The sequence below is a fragment of the Aquarana catesbeiana genome, linkage group LG04 (assembly GCF_042186555.1).
Source record: "Aquarana catesbeiana isolate 2022-GZ linkage group LG04, ASM4218655v1, whole genome shotgun sequence".
Classification (NCBI taxonomy): Eukaryota; Metazoa; Chordata; class Amphibia; order Anura; family Ranidae; genus Aquarana; species Aquarana catesbeiana.
Genome location: NC_133327.1, coordinates 635,765,980 through 635,786,267, shown reverse-complemented (window position 1 = coordinate 635,786,267; position 20,288 = coordinate 635,765,980). Strand labels below are relative to the sequence as shown.

The 20,288-nt window shown below is 41.8% G+C and overlaps 1 protein-coding gene across 1 annotated transcript in view; it reads right to left on the bottom strand.

The window, feature by feature from the left end:
* USH2A (usherin) overlaps positions 1 to 20,288 on the bottom strand; it is a 1,400,924-nt gene that overhangs the window by 101,980 nt on the left and 1,278,656 nt on the right. The window contains exons 63-65 of the mRNA XM_073628975.1: positions 15,216 to 15,443; positions 11,674 to 13,184; positions 9,058 to 9,367 (exon numbers count right to left, since the gene is read on the bottom strand). Coding sequence (XP_073485076.1) covers positions 9,058 to 9,367; positions 11,674 to 13,184; positions 15,216 to 15,443 — 2,049 coding nt within the window. The remainder of the gene's footprint in view (positions 1 to 9,057; positions 9,368 to 11,673; positions 13,185 to 15,215; positions 15,444 to 20,288) is intronic.

Below are 20,288 nucleotides of genomic sequence, written 5' to 3'. Positions count from 1 at the left end.
CCGTGATACAGCCGGCGGCTATAGCTGCTCACTGTATCACTCGGCCCTGCCCCCCCAGCGCGCCGCGTCATTGGATGTGATTGACAGCAGCGTGAGCCAATGGCTGCGCTGCTTTCAATCCGTCCACTCTAGCCAATCAATGGCCAGGCTGAGCGGCGAAGAGGACATTGGGGGCGAGCGCAGCAGGGGCTCAGGTATGTAAAATGGGGGGGGGGGGGGCTGTCGGATGTTTTTTCACCTTAATGCATAGGATGCATTAAGGTGAAAAAACGCGAACCTTTACAACCCCTTTAACAGCATGTTGAGTTTTTTTTTTTTTTTGCATGAACATTTGCATGTTTGATTGATGAGTTTGGGGTGATATTATCAATGAATGGCACAGCAACCAATTTACAGGTGTTCCTTTGCTGCTATAGTGTGAATGCAGCCTTGTTGCTGAAATATAGGCAGAGTTGCAAAATGTTAGTGAATACAGTTAGCTATTCATTAAAAATCATTCTATGTATTTTTAAATGCAGTTATTATAAGTATCTTAATCTGTCTTCATAATCCCTATCATTCCTGTACAGCAAGATGAGGACTGGTGGTGGTGGTGGTGGTGGTGGCGGTGGTGAGGGGGGGGGGTTGAGGAAGTCTGTGCCAATCAGGCTTTGCTACAATGTATAGTACATTTGCTAACAAGGAGAATGCTGAGAAGAATGCGATGACTTCATCAGTCTGCTGCTGCTCCTTCACTGTCCAATCACAAGGCTTTATTGCGTAACTGTGGTAGAGAAAATTTAGATCAGAAACCTAGCTGTGCTGTCTAGTAGGGCTGAGTAAATCTCAGGATTGGGTGGACAGATAAAATAGCTTCCTTATACTATATGTATATCATTTGTGTATTTAGCGAGTTCAGCTTTAAAAATCAATGTAGCCATAGATGTATACAGTAAATGTTAGCTTTTACTTTTGGAATTACTTCTTTTATAAGTCCATTAGACGATTCATAAGTGGAATCTTCCGCATTCAGTCTACAATCAAAACAAACTAATTTGCAGCCTAAACGAACTAAGAACTCAGCACTTATTAGGCAGATTTTCCATGAATCTGCATGAAAATTAAATTTCGCCTTCATCAAGGAGTGAATAAACATATGGAAGAAGGTGTAATCTTATTTATCAAATATCATTTGTATAATTAAACACGAATATCATAAAAGGTCGGACGGGGTCCCCATTTGCATGTGTAAGTTATTTGCGGGACGTCAGTAGCAATAGACAGTGTAGATGGATGGGGGAGATTATGGGGTTAAATTAGGCTCAATAATGGCCAATTACACAGTGATCAATCAGAATGATAGATCTAAAGAGCAATACAAAAAGACTGCCTAAGCGATTTTCTCAGATGTATTCCTTACTAAGCTTTCGTGTTCTCTAGTTTTTACCACAAGAAAAAAAATGTAATTTTACTTTAAACTTTTATTTTCTTTTGTTAGAGATTGTGAATCGATGCCACATTTACACATTTACATGATTAAGATTTGTGACATATGGAAAATAATAGTCGCACACAAATATGTAATTATTTCCCCTGGGGAGGGATTAACAATTATGTCAGTTCTGTGGTGTAAATATTGTGGCTTTTTCCATGTGCCAAATTAACAAATGGTAAAAGACAATTCTATGTGATGTTGCACTGTCCTTCAGACTTTAGAGGGGCCAGACTGTGGCCAGTGAGAGCAGTAAATGCCCTGGCATCAGTGGGAGTAAACAATCCCTGTGGTCAGTAGGAGGTGGAATAGTGCCCCAACATTGGTGCCAGTGGGTAGAATAGTGTCCCATCACTGGTGTCAGTGGGTAGAATAGCACACCATCATTAGCATCAGTAGGAGGAATAGTGCCCCATCATTGGTGTCAGTAGGAAGAATTGTTCTCCATTGTTGGTGTCAGTAGGAGGAATAGTGCCCCATCATTGGTGTCAGTAGGAAGAACAGTGCTCCATCATTGGTGTCAGTAAGAGGAATAGTGCCCCATCATTGGAATCAATAGGAAGATTACTGCCCCGTCTTTGGTGTCAATGGGAGGAATAGTGCCCCATCTTTGGTTTCAGTGGTAGGAATAGCACCCCATCATTGGTGTCAGTGGGTGGAATTGTGCCTCATTATTAGTGTCAGTAGGAAGAATTGTGGCCCATTATTGGTGTCAGTAGGAAGAATAGTGCCCCATAATTGGTGTCAGTAGGAAGAATAGTGCCCCATAATTGGTGTCAGTAGGCGGAATAGTGCTCCATCTTTGGTGTCAATGGGTGGAATAATGTCCCATCATTGGTGTCAGTGGGTGAAATAGTATCCCCATCATTGGTGTCAGTGGGTGGAATAATGCCTCATCATTGGTGTCAGTAGGAAGAATAGGGCCCCATCATTGGTGTCAATGGGAGGAATAGTGCTCCATCTTAGGTATCAATGGGAGGAATAGTGCCCCATCATTGGTATCAATGAGAGGATTACTGCCCTGTCTTTGGTGTCAATGGGAGGAATAGTGTCCCATTGTTGGTGTCAGTGGTAGGAATAGTGACCCATCATTGGTGTCAGTGGATGGAATAGTGTCCCATTGTTGTCAGTGTAACAAATTGGACTCCATTTTTGGTATTATTTAGAGCAATTTTACCCCATTGTTGGTGTGAGTAGAATGTATAAAGCCTAGCAGTAGGAGGAACAGGGCTGGATAATAGCAAGCAAAAAGTCTCAGTTTGGAGACCACTGATTTAAATGTTTGACTGTGTGTGCAAAATAATGAAGCACCTGCACCAATGTTCTCTGGCAATGCATGGTATTCATGTACACAATTTACCATGTGTGTTGACACGTTAGGGTGACATTCACACCAAGGCATTAGAGTTTTCTGCTGCAGCTCTGAGCAGCTAGATGCGGCCACCGGCCCTGTTCACTATAATAACAGATCATTGGCAACCGCAGCTATTCATTGCCAATTGCACAGCCAGCAACTACCTGCGGTGATCGCTGCTGGACTCACACAAATTCACTGCAGGTATTTGCTGGTTGTGCAGTAAGGTGCAAACAGCTGCCGCCAACTTGGTATTATAGTGAACCAGGCTGGCAGCCACACCAAAAATCTGATTCCTGCCCCTACAATTTGCAAATCGCCGGTATGAATGTAGTCCAAGGGTACATTGGCAACCCATTTATTTTCAATAGGTTACCACAACACAACGCACATTAATGTGCCATATAATGCTTATGCATTAACACAACGCAAATAGATAAATGGGTCTTAAAGTGTAAGTAAACCCCCTATCGTTTTCAGCCAAGGAAGCAGCTATCTTTGCCTCTGTTTAATCTACAACTGCCATGATGCTGCACATGTGATCAGTTATGACACCGGCCAATGGGAATGTTACATTTCCAACACATGCCGTAGATTAAACTGGTTTTATGGGTGGGTTTACTTCCACTTTAAATGCCGATCAGGCTATTTTGTTGCCCTGCTAAAAAAATCTCCCTTTACTTCCTAAAGGAGATGCACCAGGAAGTGGGGGGAACTTCACCACAGTCAAGGGAACTCCCATTGTAGGCATTTGTCACCAGAACATTTGTCCTCACTGGAAGATTTCTCCTCTATTCTTCTTTTAAAAGAGAAGTATGGGTTGTGTTTTTTTTGCAGGTTTAAACTTGCCTAGGTGGATGCTGCATCTGTCCCCCGACATCTCTGCACTGGTAACCAAGCGATCGAACATCGCCGATGCCTTGGTTCTCACAGCTCCCCGAGCAGAGAGCTGCTGACTGTCAATCAGCAGATCTCCACTCTGCTCCTCCTCGCTCACTGGAGCGCTGAGCTGTGGAGGGGCGGGAGCGGCCATCTCAGGCTCTCGGTGGCTTGCTGAGAGCCTGAGAAGGGTATTAGTCCAGGCACCTCGGGGATCCAAACTCCGTGGTCAGGATGACGCGGTGCCTGGACTGATTTCTGTGACATCAGCAAAGAGCGGACTTCAGTCCTCTCTCTGCTAAAAATGGGTCACAGGAGTGCAAAAACAAATTGCACTCCTGTGATTCACAGGAGAAGCCCAGCCAAACGAGCTTTGGCTGGACTTCTCCTTTAATGACAACTCAAAATCTCCGCTTACATTATGTGTGTAGACAAACAGAAAGGACAAATCTACCAAGCGGGGTCACAGACAGCAATAAAAACCTCACACAGGGTCTAAAGCTCACCATATACATAGCAATATCAGCTTACAATTTTTTTTCATGTTACGTGCATGCATGTTAACTAATGTTTAAGTCTTACGGAGGTATTTATTACCTGTTGGAAGTCAACATATTTTTTATATCAGACATTCATGGATTTTTACTGCCTGGTTAATAAAGTCATTTGGCCTATGTTGGACGTCATCTTGGAATGCCAGTACAGCAACTATACCCAGCAGGGTGTTTGTACCAAGGAGTCATAAAGTGGGAATTCATCTCCTAAAAGATGTTCTCACATAGGCCTCCTGATGTGATGTATGGGGCATAGAAGAGCATCAGCTAAGACCTCCAGGGCAGGTGTGAATTAAAATGACTGATTTCCTGAATTACAGCAACATCCAAGGCCAGGTGTTACTGGAAGATGACCTGGGTCAAAGCAGTGGTTCGTGGACTAATGCTGCCACCTGGTGTAGACCGCAACATACCTCCTGGAAGATGTTCGGAGGAAGAATATACTTCCTGGTGATTAGGAAGAACAGCCTCTTATGGTGTCTCATTGGACAAAGGACTACACAGGCGGGCAGTGGGTGTTTGTGTGGGTTGTTGCTTTTAAAAGGTAATGGCAAGCTTGGGTTTTTCCTCTTTTTTGTGGAGCCTAACCAGCATACAGAACCCGAACGTGAGAACTTAGGCTATCGTATCACCCCTGCTCTTTTTGTTTTATATGCTCTGTATTAGTCTTTTAGGGTTTTATGTTAGCTTTCTACTTTATTTGAATATAAACCAGTCACAGGCAACATTAAAAACCTCACATGGGGTCTAAAGCTCACCATGCACAAAACAATATTTTCCTACAATTTTTTTCATGTTAAGTGCATGCATGTTGCAATTAGAGGTCTTACAGGTATTTATTACCTCTCAGAAAGATCACAGCAGTCCCCCTGACAAGGTTTCCATCTGCTTTTCTCTCCAGAAGGAAGACGTCTTTAGTCAGGCATCATCCAAGCTCACCATCTACTTCCTGAACTGAGTTGCTGTCTCAGAGATGATGTAGTCATGTAAGTCTTGATGCCTTTGCAGTTCTTTGCTGTGTTTACAAATGTCTGCTGCAGCCACACAACTGGAGAGTTACTACAAAGTACAGTCTGAGCGATCACTGGGGAAGAGGAGACTGAAGAAATACTCTATCCTGTCTGCAGCAAACTAATGACATCAGCTGAGCCTAGGCACAGTCACTGGACTGGAGCTCAATGACAGTTTTAACCAGAGGCGGCCCGTCCATGCACCCGGTCTCTAATCTACATGCAGGACACCGGACGCATGGATTCTGATGGGGTTTGTTTTTTTTTTTTCCTTAGAAGCACATGATTAGAGCCTGAGGCCCTAATTGGCTTCAAAAAAGGGTGGTCTCAGGGAGCACTGCGCCCCGAGCCCACCCAGTCATGTGACAATAGTGAATGAATATATTCACCATTGTCTTCCTGATTCTCCTCCCAGGCCAATCAGGAAGTGGGTCCTGAGACCCGATTGGCCGAGAGGAGAAGTGATCGTATAGGCCGCCAAGGAGGAGGAGACACAGGGGAAGCCGCCGTGAAGCCGAGGAGGAGACGCACGGTGAAGACCCTGCCCTGAGGAAGCGCTGCCCGCGAGCTAGATAAGGCAAGTGCGGGGCTGGTGACTGACCGACGGCAGGGGTAGAGGGTGCAGGTGATCCGACCGGGGGGGGGGGGGGGATGATCTGACTTTAATAAACTTAATGTGATACAGCTTCCCACCCAGTCCTGTGTGATACAACTCCCTAGATCCCCTCCGTGCAGCTTCACAGTCCGTTCCGCCAACAGCGATGATGTAATCACATGGTGATGTGAGCTCTGTGTGTGCCTGCAGAGGCTGGAGCGATGTATGCTGAGGATGGAGTGCAGTGCTGTGTGCTGGTAGGGATTGGGGGGGGTGGATTGTTTGTGCCTCCCCCCCAAAAAAAATAAAATAAATAAAAAGCACCAGCCGCCACTGGCTTTAACGATACATTTTTTAAAATTATACCATTGCTGTGTATCGCGACCTTTTAGGAATATATTTATGCAGACTTGTAATGATACCGAAAGGTCCACTTTAAGGTCTACTTCTGACTTTACACAGTTCCTGTGTTTGCTAAATAGAATTAGCTTTTCGCCGTTACCTAAAATAGCCCTTTAGATGAAATTATGAGAACTTGCAAACCTGAATAACTTCACTTCTTTCTAAACAGCCCCTTTTATCATTGTAAAACACGTCCGTAACACGCAGAGTGAGAAAACACTCCACAAAGCCATTAATAACAGCACAAAACAAAACACTGAAGGCAAGTCATTTAATAATCTGTTTCCTATGGGTCCGTAATGAAATAGTTATGGTTTTCCCACGAGAGCGATAAGGAGATATTAAAAGGTCTTTCCAATATCTTTAATAGCTAAGGGCAATAGCCGATTCAATAGATTCGATCAAAATCACCGGCATGCTCAGCTACGCCTGATTTATGTCCCCGACTCCCTCCAGTCATTACTCATCTTAGTTTGCTTTTTCACCGCTCATAAATTATGTCTCATAAATAAAAATACACAATCAAGGAAATCATATCAATTCATCCGCAGTGAATAAATGGCTGCCCTGTGGCACTCTGGCCAACCGCTCCTAAACAGGTCAGCTAAACGCTGCCAATGGACGGACCCACTGTAGATGTTTTGGTGAATTAGTACTATAAATCGTTGAATGCAAAACTAGCCCTTTATTTCATGAAAAAAGAACATAGACAGTTCTCACATTAATATACATATTATTTAAAGTGTATTCAAACCCAAAAATTACCCTTGTACATTTTTTTAATTCTAAATACTTGTTTCCTTGTTCTTAACAATGGCGTAGTTATTGCCATTTGATCTTGTCTGTCTGTGCTCTTTCTATGGGCTTTCTTTTATAGGGTGGCAACCTTACTGTTTATGCACACCCAAGCTGGCCATACACTGATCGAAATTTGTCCATTTCAGTTTGATCTCTCTAAGACAGTGGTTCTCAACTCCAGTCCTCGGGACCCACCAACAGGCCAGATTTTAAGTATTACCTTGGGTAGTTGCAGACTAGAATACTGCAATCACTGAGCAGCAAGTGATATCACCTGTGATGTATTTCAGCTATCTTGCAAACCTGGCCTGTTGGTGGGTCCTGAGGACTGGAGTTGAGAACCACTGCTCTAAGAGCTTTCTGTGATAGCGTGACAATGCTAACCGCCAGATCCCAATGCAATGTTAGCATTGTCACCTTTGCGTCCACACTTAAGCTAGCCATATACTGATCAAAATTTGGCCAATGCATTTGATCGACTTGTTGAAGAGACATGTTGGAAAACTTTTCTCGATCAACAATTTTCTGCCAGTGTATGGTCAACTCTACAGGAACACTCAAAGCAGCCATGCTGATATGCAACATACCTGTTAGGATCCCAACTGCCAGCCCAAGACCGTGCCCCCTGCATCACCCAGCAGTGCTTGACTGACAACAGCTTCTGAAAGGAGGTTGACTGTCACACTCAATTTTTAAGCATGGTCTTCAAGGGCATGGGACTATCTGAGCTTGCAGTGATGTTGCTTGTTGGACACCCATTTTAAAACCATGGGCATTCATTTTGAGTTACCCCTTCCGCTTCACCCCTCTGCATCTAGAACAGTCTCCATTCTCCTTAAAGGCTTTCTATAAGATTGTGGAGTGTGTCTGGGGAGATTTGTGCCAATTTAGCCATTTGTGAGGTCAGGTACTGATTTTGGAAGAGAAGACCTGACTCACAATTGTAGTTCCAATTCTTCCCAAAGATAGGGTTGAGGTCAGAGCTCTGTGCAGGTCACTTGAGTTCCTCCACACCAAACTCATCAATCATGTCTTTATGGAGTTGACTTTGTGCTGGATACTGGAACAGAGAACAGCTGCTAGGGTACCAATAGCAGGAGGTCTCTAGGACCCGGCATCTGTCAGAGCACGAGAAGGGCTCTAGGACCCATCAACTCCATCAGCAAATCACATGGGCCTTTATAAGGAAGTCAGCCCTTGGCTGAAGTGCTGTTTGATCATCAGCTGTTACCGACATTCCTGTGTTTCCTGTGATTCTCAATTACCGACCCGTCTTGTTCCAAACCTGTCTACTGCCTGCCTCCTGACCTTGACCTCAGCTTGTTAAACGGATCTCCTCAGCCTGCTACCTGTCTTGACCTCGGCCCCCACCTAACCTTGTCTCCTCTGCTTTCCACCTGGCACCGAACCTTGGCTTGTACCGACTACCTTCTGTCTCAGTGACCCTGGTTACCTGCTACATTTCACAGGTGCCACCTGCCTGCAGTAGCCCCGCAGCACATCAGTGGTGTTCCTGAGCTTTTTCTACAAGCAACACTGGCGAGCTGTGCGACTTTGGGCCTGACTCCTCCTGTCTCACCTCCAGAGAAGTCTGGAACCAAGCTGCAAGGGAGACCCTCTCTCCAATGGCATCCAGCAATTTTGTACCATAACAGCCTTCCAAACTGGTGCCACAAGGTTGGAAGCACACAATTGTCTAAAATTACGTTATATGTTGCAGCATTAATAGAATCCTTCACTGGAAAAAACCCGAACTCCATAATTTAGAGGGATTTTAATAGATTTTTGGTCATAAAATAAGGGTAATGGTCAGATGTCCATAAACATTTGACTACAGTATATAATATATTATTTATGTTTCTGATTAGTGAAAAAATTCTGAGAACACAAATGGAAACTCAGTTGTCTGAATACAAAATCCTATTAAAAGTCTCTCAACCTACTGTGTATAGATTTTCCGTTCTCAATAAGTGCCCACAGTAACATTTTCATACCTTATACTCATATTCTGTGAACGGCAGCAATATCATGTCCTGAAAGGACAAGGAAGAGCCATTGTAGACCAGTTCTGTGGGAGTCACCTCTTGTAAATCATTCAATTTCCGGCGATAAACTTCATAGAAAAGGATTTTCCCATTTGGATACTGTGGTCCATTCCAAGCCAAAAATGGAGCGTGGCCATGGTTCTGGACATCTATTAGAGGGGAGGGCTGGGAACTTGGAGCAGCCTCTTGTGTATGGCTAGTTGCCCATTCACTTACAGCACATCCTAGTACAGTACAAGCTTCAACTTTTGCTTCATACCTTAAAAAATAAGAAAGAGAATGGATACTATGTAATAGTAAAAAACAAAAAAAACAAAAATAACTTACACCAGTGAAATGTTATCATAATTTTTTCAGAGCTGAACTTCAAGAAAACAGCTAAATATACATATTTTTCGGTGATGCAGTTTACAAGGCCTTGTTCCTCCCCCAGACTCTGACTAGACTATGAAATAAGAAGCAACAAACTGACAATCTCTGTTACTCTGCTCTCTCCGCCTATAAGCATTTCACTCATGTATCATTGCAGAACTTTTTGGCTCCTAGTGCTGCTTCTTTCTCTCCCTGTCTAAGCTTTCTTTTATAGGGGATTGCAAAAAATAAATTAAAAATTCCAGGTGAATTTCAAATTCTTACACTGTGTGCAAACCCCCCCCCAAGAAAACACTTTTTATGAGGTACTTAAAGTGTTACTAAACCCACAACAGTAAAATCAGTCTGTATATGCAGCAAAGCATGCTTGTTATACTCACTGTGGAACCTAAAGGGTTAATTCTGCTTTGCCCCCACTCTTAGGTATAACTCACTTATATTTTTTATCGCACTTTTTATTGCATAAACATCATTCATTCTCAGTGGACTCTGACAACCACTTTCTACACACACTTGACCGATCACTCATTGTTTGGAGTTCCATTTTTTACATATCTTTTATGTATTATATTCTTTTTTACTTTGGGTAGTCTGCACATTTTGGTGACCATTCCTAGCACTTATTTTTATTTTTCTAACAGCATTTACACTGTGCTACATTTTTCATTCATTTATAATTGGGGTAAAATGTTTTCCTTGGAGTAGCAGTTTGTTTATAGTGGATCTCTTTATCTCATACTAGTGAACAGCGCCAATCCCCTAATTCAGATTTTATAATTCTGCGCATTGTGTAAAAAGGCTGTTTGATCCTGCTCTTCTTCCACAGTCCCCAATCCATCTGCTGATAGTACAGAGCTCTAGGAGTCACTCTGCACATGCTCAGTTTGGTGTGTATTGCTAGAGAGTTTTTTTTTTTTTTTTTGGGAGGGTGCATGTGATCAGCACAGAGCCAATCAGCACTGTCCACACAGAGGGTCAGGTCTCATGCAGCCTCATAGGACAGTCAAAGGAGAATAAAAACTCCTCCTACAAGCTTTACCCAGTGCTTGGCCAGACACTGATACACATGACTGCTATATACTGCTGATGAGAAAAGGTATTTAGCAGTTTATTTTTACTAAAATAATTGATTTTCCATGTTCTGTGTACTGTGGAAGACCAGATTTAGTGAATGCAGGGTCCTGGGTTTAGTAACACTTTAATGAACAGTGGGCTGCATAAATTTGTGTCTAGCATTTGACTTTAAAGAAAAGCCATCCATGCAGATTGGATAAGATTAACAAAACTATTAGCATGGTTTCTATCAGCATCCCTAGATTTTAACCACTTTTAGACCAGGCAAATTCTGGCACTTTTTGTTTACATTTAAAAATCAGTATGATACTGTACATGCACAAAATGAAGCGCATGACATCATGACCTTTACCTCCTGCGTGTGCCATGCAAAACTACATGCATCCATTGCATACAAAATTGCAAGACCTCAGGGGAAGGTTTTTTTTTGCAACAAATGCATGTAGTGTTGTACATTGCATAAAGGAGATGAAGCGATCACGCACATGTACAGTATGACAATACTGCAAGATCTCATGAGACCTCGCAGTTTAGGTACAAGATTTCTATGAAGGCAATAATGACATTGCCTTCACAGGAGGCATCTGTGCAGCCACGGCTAATGCAAACTATAGGCCAAGTAAACTTGAGCTTTACATTTTTTTTAAACACAGATTTTATATATAGAAAGAGGGGAGGGAACCTCACTTAGTTCATTAGACTACACAGCAAAAACATAGGTGGGCCCATAAACTGTGCTTTATGTAATAACTTTTTCAAAATTTTGAATAGGGTGGGGAAGGGTTTGAACCTCTGACAAATTTCTACTCCTGTCCAGGGCTCCATTAAAGAGATTTTCCCTCAACTAGGGTCATGTCACACTAGTAATACTGTTGTTGCTGAGAATACATCTGTGACAGGATCGCTAAAAACTGCAGAGAAAAAACTTACCAGCTATACACTTTGAACAACTGAAGATAGACTCTGGACTAATAATGACTATTTAACAGGCAGAAAGGGGTGGGTTAAGAATTCTCTTAGAGGCATGGGAAAAGGACAGAGATTAAAAAAAAAATCATAAACCAGAAATTCAGAAACTGTAAGATCGTATACAAGAAAAGTTAAGGCATTTAAACTTACTGAGTATATGGGTTCAGATTCTTTATTACAAAAGAATGTTCAGTCCGAGAAACAAATGAACTGTTAAAATGGTACTGTGTGACCTTCATTTCAGCTGGGTGATGAACAAAGAGAGTATAGTTGAGTATTTCCCCATTGGTCTTCAGAGGTGCTTGCCAAGTGCCCAGAATCTCATGGGCACTTACAGCTTGTAGTTGAGGTGGCTCCATCCCAGAGGGTGAAGATGGGTGAGTTCTAATTCTGGAAGGACTACTTAAGCAACTCCCTTTGCTATTAGTTGCTTGGATGATGTATGTAAATTCTGTCCCAGGTTGGAGGCCAAAGTCATGATAATGAGTATCCAAGCCAGCATAAATCAGTTGGCCATTTCTATATAGTTCATAATTTCTGATTTCACCATTGGGCTTGTCTGGGCTTTGCCATGATAGTTTAATAGATTGGGCACTTGTGACTGTAAAAATTGGAGGTTTGATGTGTGATGGCGGAGCTTCCATTGTTCGGAAGTGAGTCTGTGAGCTAGTTGTGCAGCCTCCGCTAGTACAGGCCACCAAGTTGATGTTATATAACGTAAAAGGTAATAAGTTGGATATGTTCTTGGACAATCTCTTTCCAGCAAAATATGTCTCATTATCTATTTGAATGATGTACTTTGTAATTTCTCCATTGGGCACGGATGGTGGATCCCAAATCACATTGACCTCACTGGAGCTGAGAGGCTCAACAATAGGTGGTTTTACAAATTTTGGTGGCCCTTCTAGAGTTTTTATAGGAGTAGGGTTACTGGTGGTGCAGCCACCTAATGTGCAGGCTGTTATGGAATATGTGTACTCAGTATAAGGCAAAACATCTTCGTCTGTATAATTAAACGTTGCACTATCAAAGCTAAAAGGTAATGGAAGGTTGTTTTTTTGCAATCTGAAATAAACAACATTGCCATTTTCATCTCTTGGTTTTGTCCACTGGATAATGATTTGATTGGGATTATCAATGTGAGATACCTTTGGAGGATTAAGATGACCAGGAGCCGCTTGACTAGTCTGAGCCACCATCCATGGGCTATCTGTGTACCCAACAGAGTTCCACCCACGAATTTTATACTCATAATGTGTCCATGGGTGTAGACCAACATCTGTAAATGTAAACACCTTCTGTTCTGTGTTCGTTTCTTTAAAAACAACATTTTCGTTAATTTTTTTCTTGTTGCCTGGAGAGTTCTCTTGAGTGCACCTTTTAATTACTTCATAGCGAATCATTTGCCCATTTGGTTGGGATGGATTAGACCAAGAGAGTGTGATGTGGCTGGCATTAAGGGATAGGATATAAGGGGGAAGCAAAGAGGACGGAGAAGCTTCTTCTGTTTGGATACGTTGAGGAAATGTTCGGGTGCAGCCAGCGGACGTACAAGCTTCAAGTACCAAACAATAGACCGTGAAAGGTTCAAGGCGACGAAATAAAAACTGCTGAGTCAGGCCACTGTATTCCAGGTTATCGTCACTATAGATGTTGTACATCTGGACAAAAATGAAAGACATGTAAGTGATAAAATAGTTTTGATTGCAACCCTAGGCTGAACACCAGAAAAACAGCTAAATAAACAGATAAAATATGTACTGTATTCTTGTCTATCCAGTACCAGGATTACACAGCTGTGCCACACAGCACAATCCAGCATTGCAGGGAGTGGGATGCTGATCTTTCTCTGATGCAGGTTCACTTACAGGTCTTCTCCCTACTAGAGTTGAGCTAAGGTTTGGTTGAACTCAGCTGGTTGGTCTGCTATTATGTGACAGTTCACCATGGGCTTGGGCTAAAACTTAGCTCATCCTTACTTCCCAACACCACCAGCTAATTTTTCAGCCATTCATTAAATTAGAATGCTCCCTGCACTACAACACACCTGTTTGGATCATTGCCTTCCTGCCTTCTGAGCTCTGCTGTACATGAACTGCAAAAAGCTAATACCAATTCACATTCAGGTACTTGAACTGCTTGCTTAAAAAATAGGGATGTATTATTAATTACAGAGCTGCATTAATCTGTTGTGACAGCAGGCTGGTAAAAATCGCCTGGTTGCATCAAGGATGGCAGGTATGTGTGTCCTAAATTCAGGCTCTATGCTGATTTGTTCCACTAGGGGGAAGTGCCGAGAGTACTTCAGTGGTGAGGCAATAAGCCTCGCTGAAGCAAATTGGCTCATTAGGGCCTCTACAAAAGTTCCCAGCCTGCTTAGAGAGGTGCTCCATCCTGGAACCAGTTTTGTGTCTGTGTAGACTGGGGAGCGTGATACCTGCCTGTGTGGTGAGACAACGCAATCCTCATAAACAGGGAGATAGGTGCTGGGGGCAGCACAAGGCTGCACCTAGTTGATAGCTAGGGAACCTGCGTGTAAGTGGCCAAGTTGGCAAGGATTTATTTTCATGTTTCTTTTTATTTTGCTGCTATTTTTCCCTTGTATATAGTGAAAATATACCGCCCTTTTGTCTTTTTCACCTTCAACGCTGTTTACTGTGCCTAATTTTTGTGTAGTGAACTCATCTAGAGGGCCCCCCCCCCCCCCGCTGTTGAGCTAAGCCCCTCACACTGTGTATTTTCTATATGCCTGGAGTAAAGCTTTAAACTGAAAATATCAGGTTCCTACTCAAACCAAAATAAGCATAGAATAAATAAGGCATACTAATAATATTTTAACAAATTTCAGTGCCTCTTGTGGAAACCACTTGGCAAATTTCAGAAATATAAGCTGTTGAAGTTACATAAAAATTCCTCGAGTTGGCAGGTGGTGGGTATTGTGATTGATGATGGATTTGCAATGAGGGACTTTTCTTTTGGATTTTTATTTTTTAAAATAAGGACTTGTCAAATTATTGGATGTCTTTATTTGTAGGTTACAACATTTTTTTGTAAATGAGTAGGCATACTATATACCCCATACTAATTAATGGGGGGGGGAGCATCTAGGGCCCCCCTTATTTTCAAAGGGGGCTTCCAGATTCCAATAAGCCCTCTGTCTGCAAACTACCACAGCCATTGGGCAAGGATTGTGGGGAAGAGGCCCTTGTCTACATTGATGGCATGTGGACTTGGTTCGGGGCCCACTTAACTGGCCAACCAGGCTTTATGCTCAGATTAAAGGTCTGATTAAATGTCTGGTATGGATTTCCTGGGGACCTTACACATTTTTTTTGCGTTTTTTTTTTGTACTCCCTTAAAATCATTAGCGGACTCAAAGGGTTTGGTATGTATTTTAGGGGGCTCTACGCAATTTTTTTTTCATTGTTACTATAGGATGTGCTACAGCAAAAGTTATATTTACAAAGAAAAAAAAAGTACAGTTTAAATTGCCAACAAATTAAATTCATTGCCAGTTTCTTTTTATAAAAAAACAAAAAAAAACACGGCACATAAACTCCTCCAATGGTCCCCCACCCCGAAATATATAACAGTCCTTTGTAGAGGTCTGTGTGCTGCTTTTTCTTGAACAAAGAAGATGTCAATGCTGGCAATTTTAAAATGTTATTTCTATGGCATACACAGTGACATACCAGCAGTATGCCGTTGGTTCTCTCAGGTGCTGACCACTGTAGCAGCAACGCCCGGCCACTTTCTTTCTTCTCTACAGTGAAGTTATTCAATCCACTTGGTGGAGCTTCCCAGGTCTGTACAGATGTCAATCCACTGGACACACTACCAGCGCTGTTGGCGGCCTCAATACATATGTGATATGTTGTAAAAGGAAGCAGACCAAATACTTTAGCTTCATATGATGTTCCCTGTTTTACAGAAGAAGAAGTATTATAGATATGGAGATACACACGTAGAAATAATAATATCATATATAGTACATTTAAAAGGTATTCATGTTATCGGACATACTGAGATATAATAAGATGGCACATAGTAGATTCGGAACGTTCACCAAAGCTGGCCATACACTAGTAGAAATTTTTTGTTTTAAGATTCTTTGTTCAATTTTCTAGTTGTTAGTGGGGTAAAAACAATGTTTGTTTTCAACCACAGTGACAAGGAAATTTAAAGGAGTAGAATGGAACATTTTTCTCGAATGAATTCATTTCTTACTGTGAATTTGGTTTACATCATTGAATGCACTGTAATTTTTCATCCAATTGTCGTTCAAAAATCTACTAATGTATGGCCAGCTTATATCATGTTTAAAAAGAACATATGCATATACTATGTGAAAGGCTGTGTATTGGCATACTGTGTTGCCTGACTATTTTAGTGATTTTTTTAATAGCAAAAATATATGGAATAATACATTATAGCTAACATCTAGAATTCAGAAGCTGGGCTTCTGCAAAGCAAATGCTAAGTAACTTGTTTAACTGGTTCATAAAGACTGGTTAAACAGGAAGTGATGTTGGAAAGAAATGGGGGGAGGCAAGAATTGAGATAACACAGCCATGTGCTAAACACAAGGGGGAGTCTGAAAGAAGACCTGTGTGGAAGTAAGAGGCTCCATAAAAAGAAGAAAATCTGGGTAGAAGGAAGGAAGGTCTATGCCAGAGGGGAATTCACAAGACCAAAGTAAGAACTTCACCTGGGGATGAAGCTAAATCTACACCATGAGAAAGCCATATCTCTGCAATTACTTGAAAAGCCTGGTTGCCAACAGAGAACGTTAAGCTGCTGTAAATCAAGCTACGTGACTATTTAGTGTATACTTATGGGAATACAGGCCCTTGTCATAGCTCATTTGCTAGGAAGGTTAGGTAGAGTGTTGTATAAATATCTGTAATACAACTGTAGGAAAATAATACAAGACATACAGAGTAAGTGGTTTGTATGTACAGAATTCTTGTTTACTGCAGTGGTCTCCAAACTGCAGCCCACTGGCCAGATGCTTGTCTTTTTCTGGCCCTTGGGGCACTACTTCACTCATTGATACATGGCATTATCTCCTACTGACATTATTCCTCCTTACTTCTACAGACACCATCAATGGACCACTATTCCTTACACTGACACCAACGATTGGGCACCATTCCGTCCACTGACACCAGCAACTGGGCACAATTCCTTCCACTGACACCAACAATAATGCACTGTCCCTCTCACTGACACTTACAATGGTGCACTATTCTTTCCACTGACACCATTGATAGGGCACTTTTCCTACTCCTACTGACCACAGGCGCTATGTAATTTGTTTACCTTCACTGACCACCAAGCCCGAGGCCTTTTCTACTCTCACTGGCCAAATCCGGCCCTCCTAAAGTCTAAAGGACAATAAACTGGCCCTTTTGTTTAAAAAAAGTTTGGAGATCCCTGCTTTAATGCAAAGTAACATAAAAGAGACAAAGCAAACACATATGCTTTTTGCTTGTGCATACTCTGTATAGTTATTCACATTTTAAAATAAGATTCAGGGAACCTTTGAAGCCAATATTAATCCCAAAGATCAAACCAAACTGTAATCCCTATATAGAATATACTGTATACTAATAATACATTATATTATAAAATGTTTGCATATCTTTAGCATTTTGCTTCTTTAAATAGAATAGCATTACCAATGTGTTTTGAATAACCATAAAAAAATCAGATTGATGTCTATAGGAATGCAACACTGCAGGTCAAATGCAGGTCAGAAGTCAATTTCAGGTCAATTGCACCTGTCAATGATAGATCACAGAAGCATCTCAAACTGATGTCAGACTGGTGCCATTGACACAAGCCCAAAGCCCATCAACAGATAGGCCCTATATGTTTTAAAAACATTAAAACAATATATACAGTAATTATCTATACATATGGAGGTATTTTTATTTCCTTTATGACATACTCTGGCTCAGTTTCCCTCTTTGCAGTGCCACTCATGGTTGTGCTTAAACTCTCCTTCCCACCACCATACACATCCATGAGTTAGCCATGGAAAACAGAAATTCCTCTGTGACTGATATCCTAACCGCTGCTAAAGCTAGACTTTCATGAGGGTGGCACCGGATCTCAAAGAAACTTTGTTGAATCTGTAGTGATCTTTAGGGGAACTTTTTTTTTTTTTTTTTAATATATAGTTTTGTATAGAGTAGGAAACGGTTAAAGTTTAAACCCATTAGGATTGTTTATTTTTGAGAAATTGACAGCACACCAGATACTACTTGAAGGTTTTCCAGAGGTCATAGATACAAAATTCCAGTTACCTGGAATAGAATGAAGTGTAAAAAAAGCATACTGGTAGTTCTTTTATTGCACTAAATTTTATCATGGAATTATTCTTTTTTGCACTAAATTTTATGGCGGAACTATGTTTTTTCTTCACAGTTAAGGAAACTATACTTTCGTATACATTTTATGGCGAAACTATGCATTTTGCAAAAAAAGTTTATGGAAGAACTATGCTTTTTTTCTCAGAATTTTATGGCAGAACCAGGGCTTTTTTTCCCTCAGACAATGGGTGCAGGAACTCCCCTTTTCTGAGTCACCCCTTTTCTCCGCCCTTACGCACCTCCCAGTACCGTCCCTTTTAGACAATATAGAACCAAGTATCATTTTGAGGTGCTAAGTAATTTGTATGGAATTTGGTAATGATATCAAGAAAAGCAGTAAAATAGATCCCCTGCAGCTAGCAACAATAGATCCCCCTAACAACAATGGACCAACCACAACAAAATGTCCCTGCCAGCAACAATAGACTTCCAGCAGCATCAACAGATCTCTGCACAGCCAGCATTAATAGTCTGTCTGGCTGCCATCAACAATAGACCCCTCCCCCAACAGTAGATCTCTTTCAGCAACATAAGACCCCCCCCAGCAACATAAGACCCCCCCAGCAACAATAGGTCCCCCACCAGCAACAATAGACCTCCCCAGCAACAATAGACCCCCCTTGCAAAAATAGATCCCCAGCAGTGAGCATCAGTACCCTGCAGCACCCCCCAGCACACCTTGCCATTACATACAGTTAGTCCAAGAGGTGCCGGAACTGTGTTCCCCTGCGTTCCCGCTGAAAAAAAGCCCTGGGCAGAACTATGCATTTTGCACAAAGTTTTAGGGTGGAACCATGTTTTTTTATGCTCTAAATAATATGGCAGAACTTTTTTCTCAAAGTTTGCTCAAAGGTGATTTTTAAAAACAAAATTTTAGAATGAAAGAATACATTTTAGCATTACATTGTATGGAGGAACTATGCTTTTGCAGTAAATTTCATGGCAGAACTATGATTTTTCTAACTCAAATTTAGGGTGGAACTCTGCTCCAAAGTTTAGAATGGGACTGTGCTGTTTTTGCACTCATTTTTTTTGGTGAACTTATGTTTTTTTTTTTTTTTTGCATCAAATTATATTATTTTTACCTCAACTTTTTGTATCTAGGCCTTCATTGACTTGTTGAGGTAGTATCTGGTGTGCTGGATAGTTCTCAACATGTATTTCATGGCATAACCATAAGCTGAACACCCTTCTTTATGGATTTCTTTGCTGTCTGTGTTCCTTTAGAGAGATTTCCTTCACTTCCTGTCTTCGGACACAAATAGAAGGGAGAGGAGGTCTTCCCACAGGAAGGTACGGTAATTCCTCTTAACCCTTTTACTGCCAGGTCCATACATACAGACCTGATGGTGGACGGTTTTACACTGGGAGTGTGTGTAATTCTGATAAGCTGACTGCCGACTGTCAAATGGAAGCAATCCTGTGGCTGTGCAGTCACCCGATCACTTCCAAACACCCTCCTCCCCGCGCGCACACAACTGCCATGCATCACGAGCTCTGCTTGCCCATCGCCATGCTTGGGACTGGCATTGTATATTACGTGGGGGTTTTTTCAATTATCTTTTTTTAACCTGACTAACTATATACCTACTGTATGTAAAAATATGGCAGGTGCATCCGGGCATAGGGGCGGGAGCCTAGTGAGCATCCATCCGCTCTCCATCCCCTCTTCTTGCTGACACAGGGGTGACGTTTTATACCCCCCTTTCCTTCCACTTTCCCCAGCCTGTATGACTGGGGAAGAATCTAATGCTGTGCGCTCTGCACTGCATTAGATTCACTGGAGGACAGATGAGCCGACAAATCGATCCTTTAATGAGGGTGTCCGTTTCAGGATACTGCTTTATAAATTTACTAATAGTAGGGTCAGCTGAGAGAAGTGGCAATTTCCCAATAATTCCTCTTATTTGATTGTTGTCAGTACTGTGTGATAATTCTCTCTGGTGCTGATGAACTTTTGGATTTAGTAGAGAAGATTAAGGAGTTTCTATCTTGCTTTTTAACTTTGTTAGATATCTTTTTGAGACAAGAGTGACTATAACTTCTTTTTCATAATCTTAAATAGAGCTCTTAGGCTGCTTTCAAAAAATCTGAATCATTGCTACGAATGGCGATCGTGCTACACATGTCACCTATCGCCTCACACGCCAGAGTGAGAGCAATAATTCTCCTGGTGTAAATATTTACTGTCCCCACACCAGGGACACCCGTTTTAGTGCATAAGCTGGTGTGAATGGACCTCCAAGTGGCCATTGGGTTGCTTATCAAGTCCATCAGACAGGAAGCCCAGTGATCAATTAATGGAGTTTTCCTGGCAGTGACTGTTTCTAATGCCGCGTACACACGGTCAGACTTTTCGTCTACAAAAGTCCGACGGACGCCGACAGA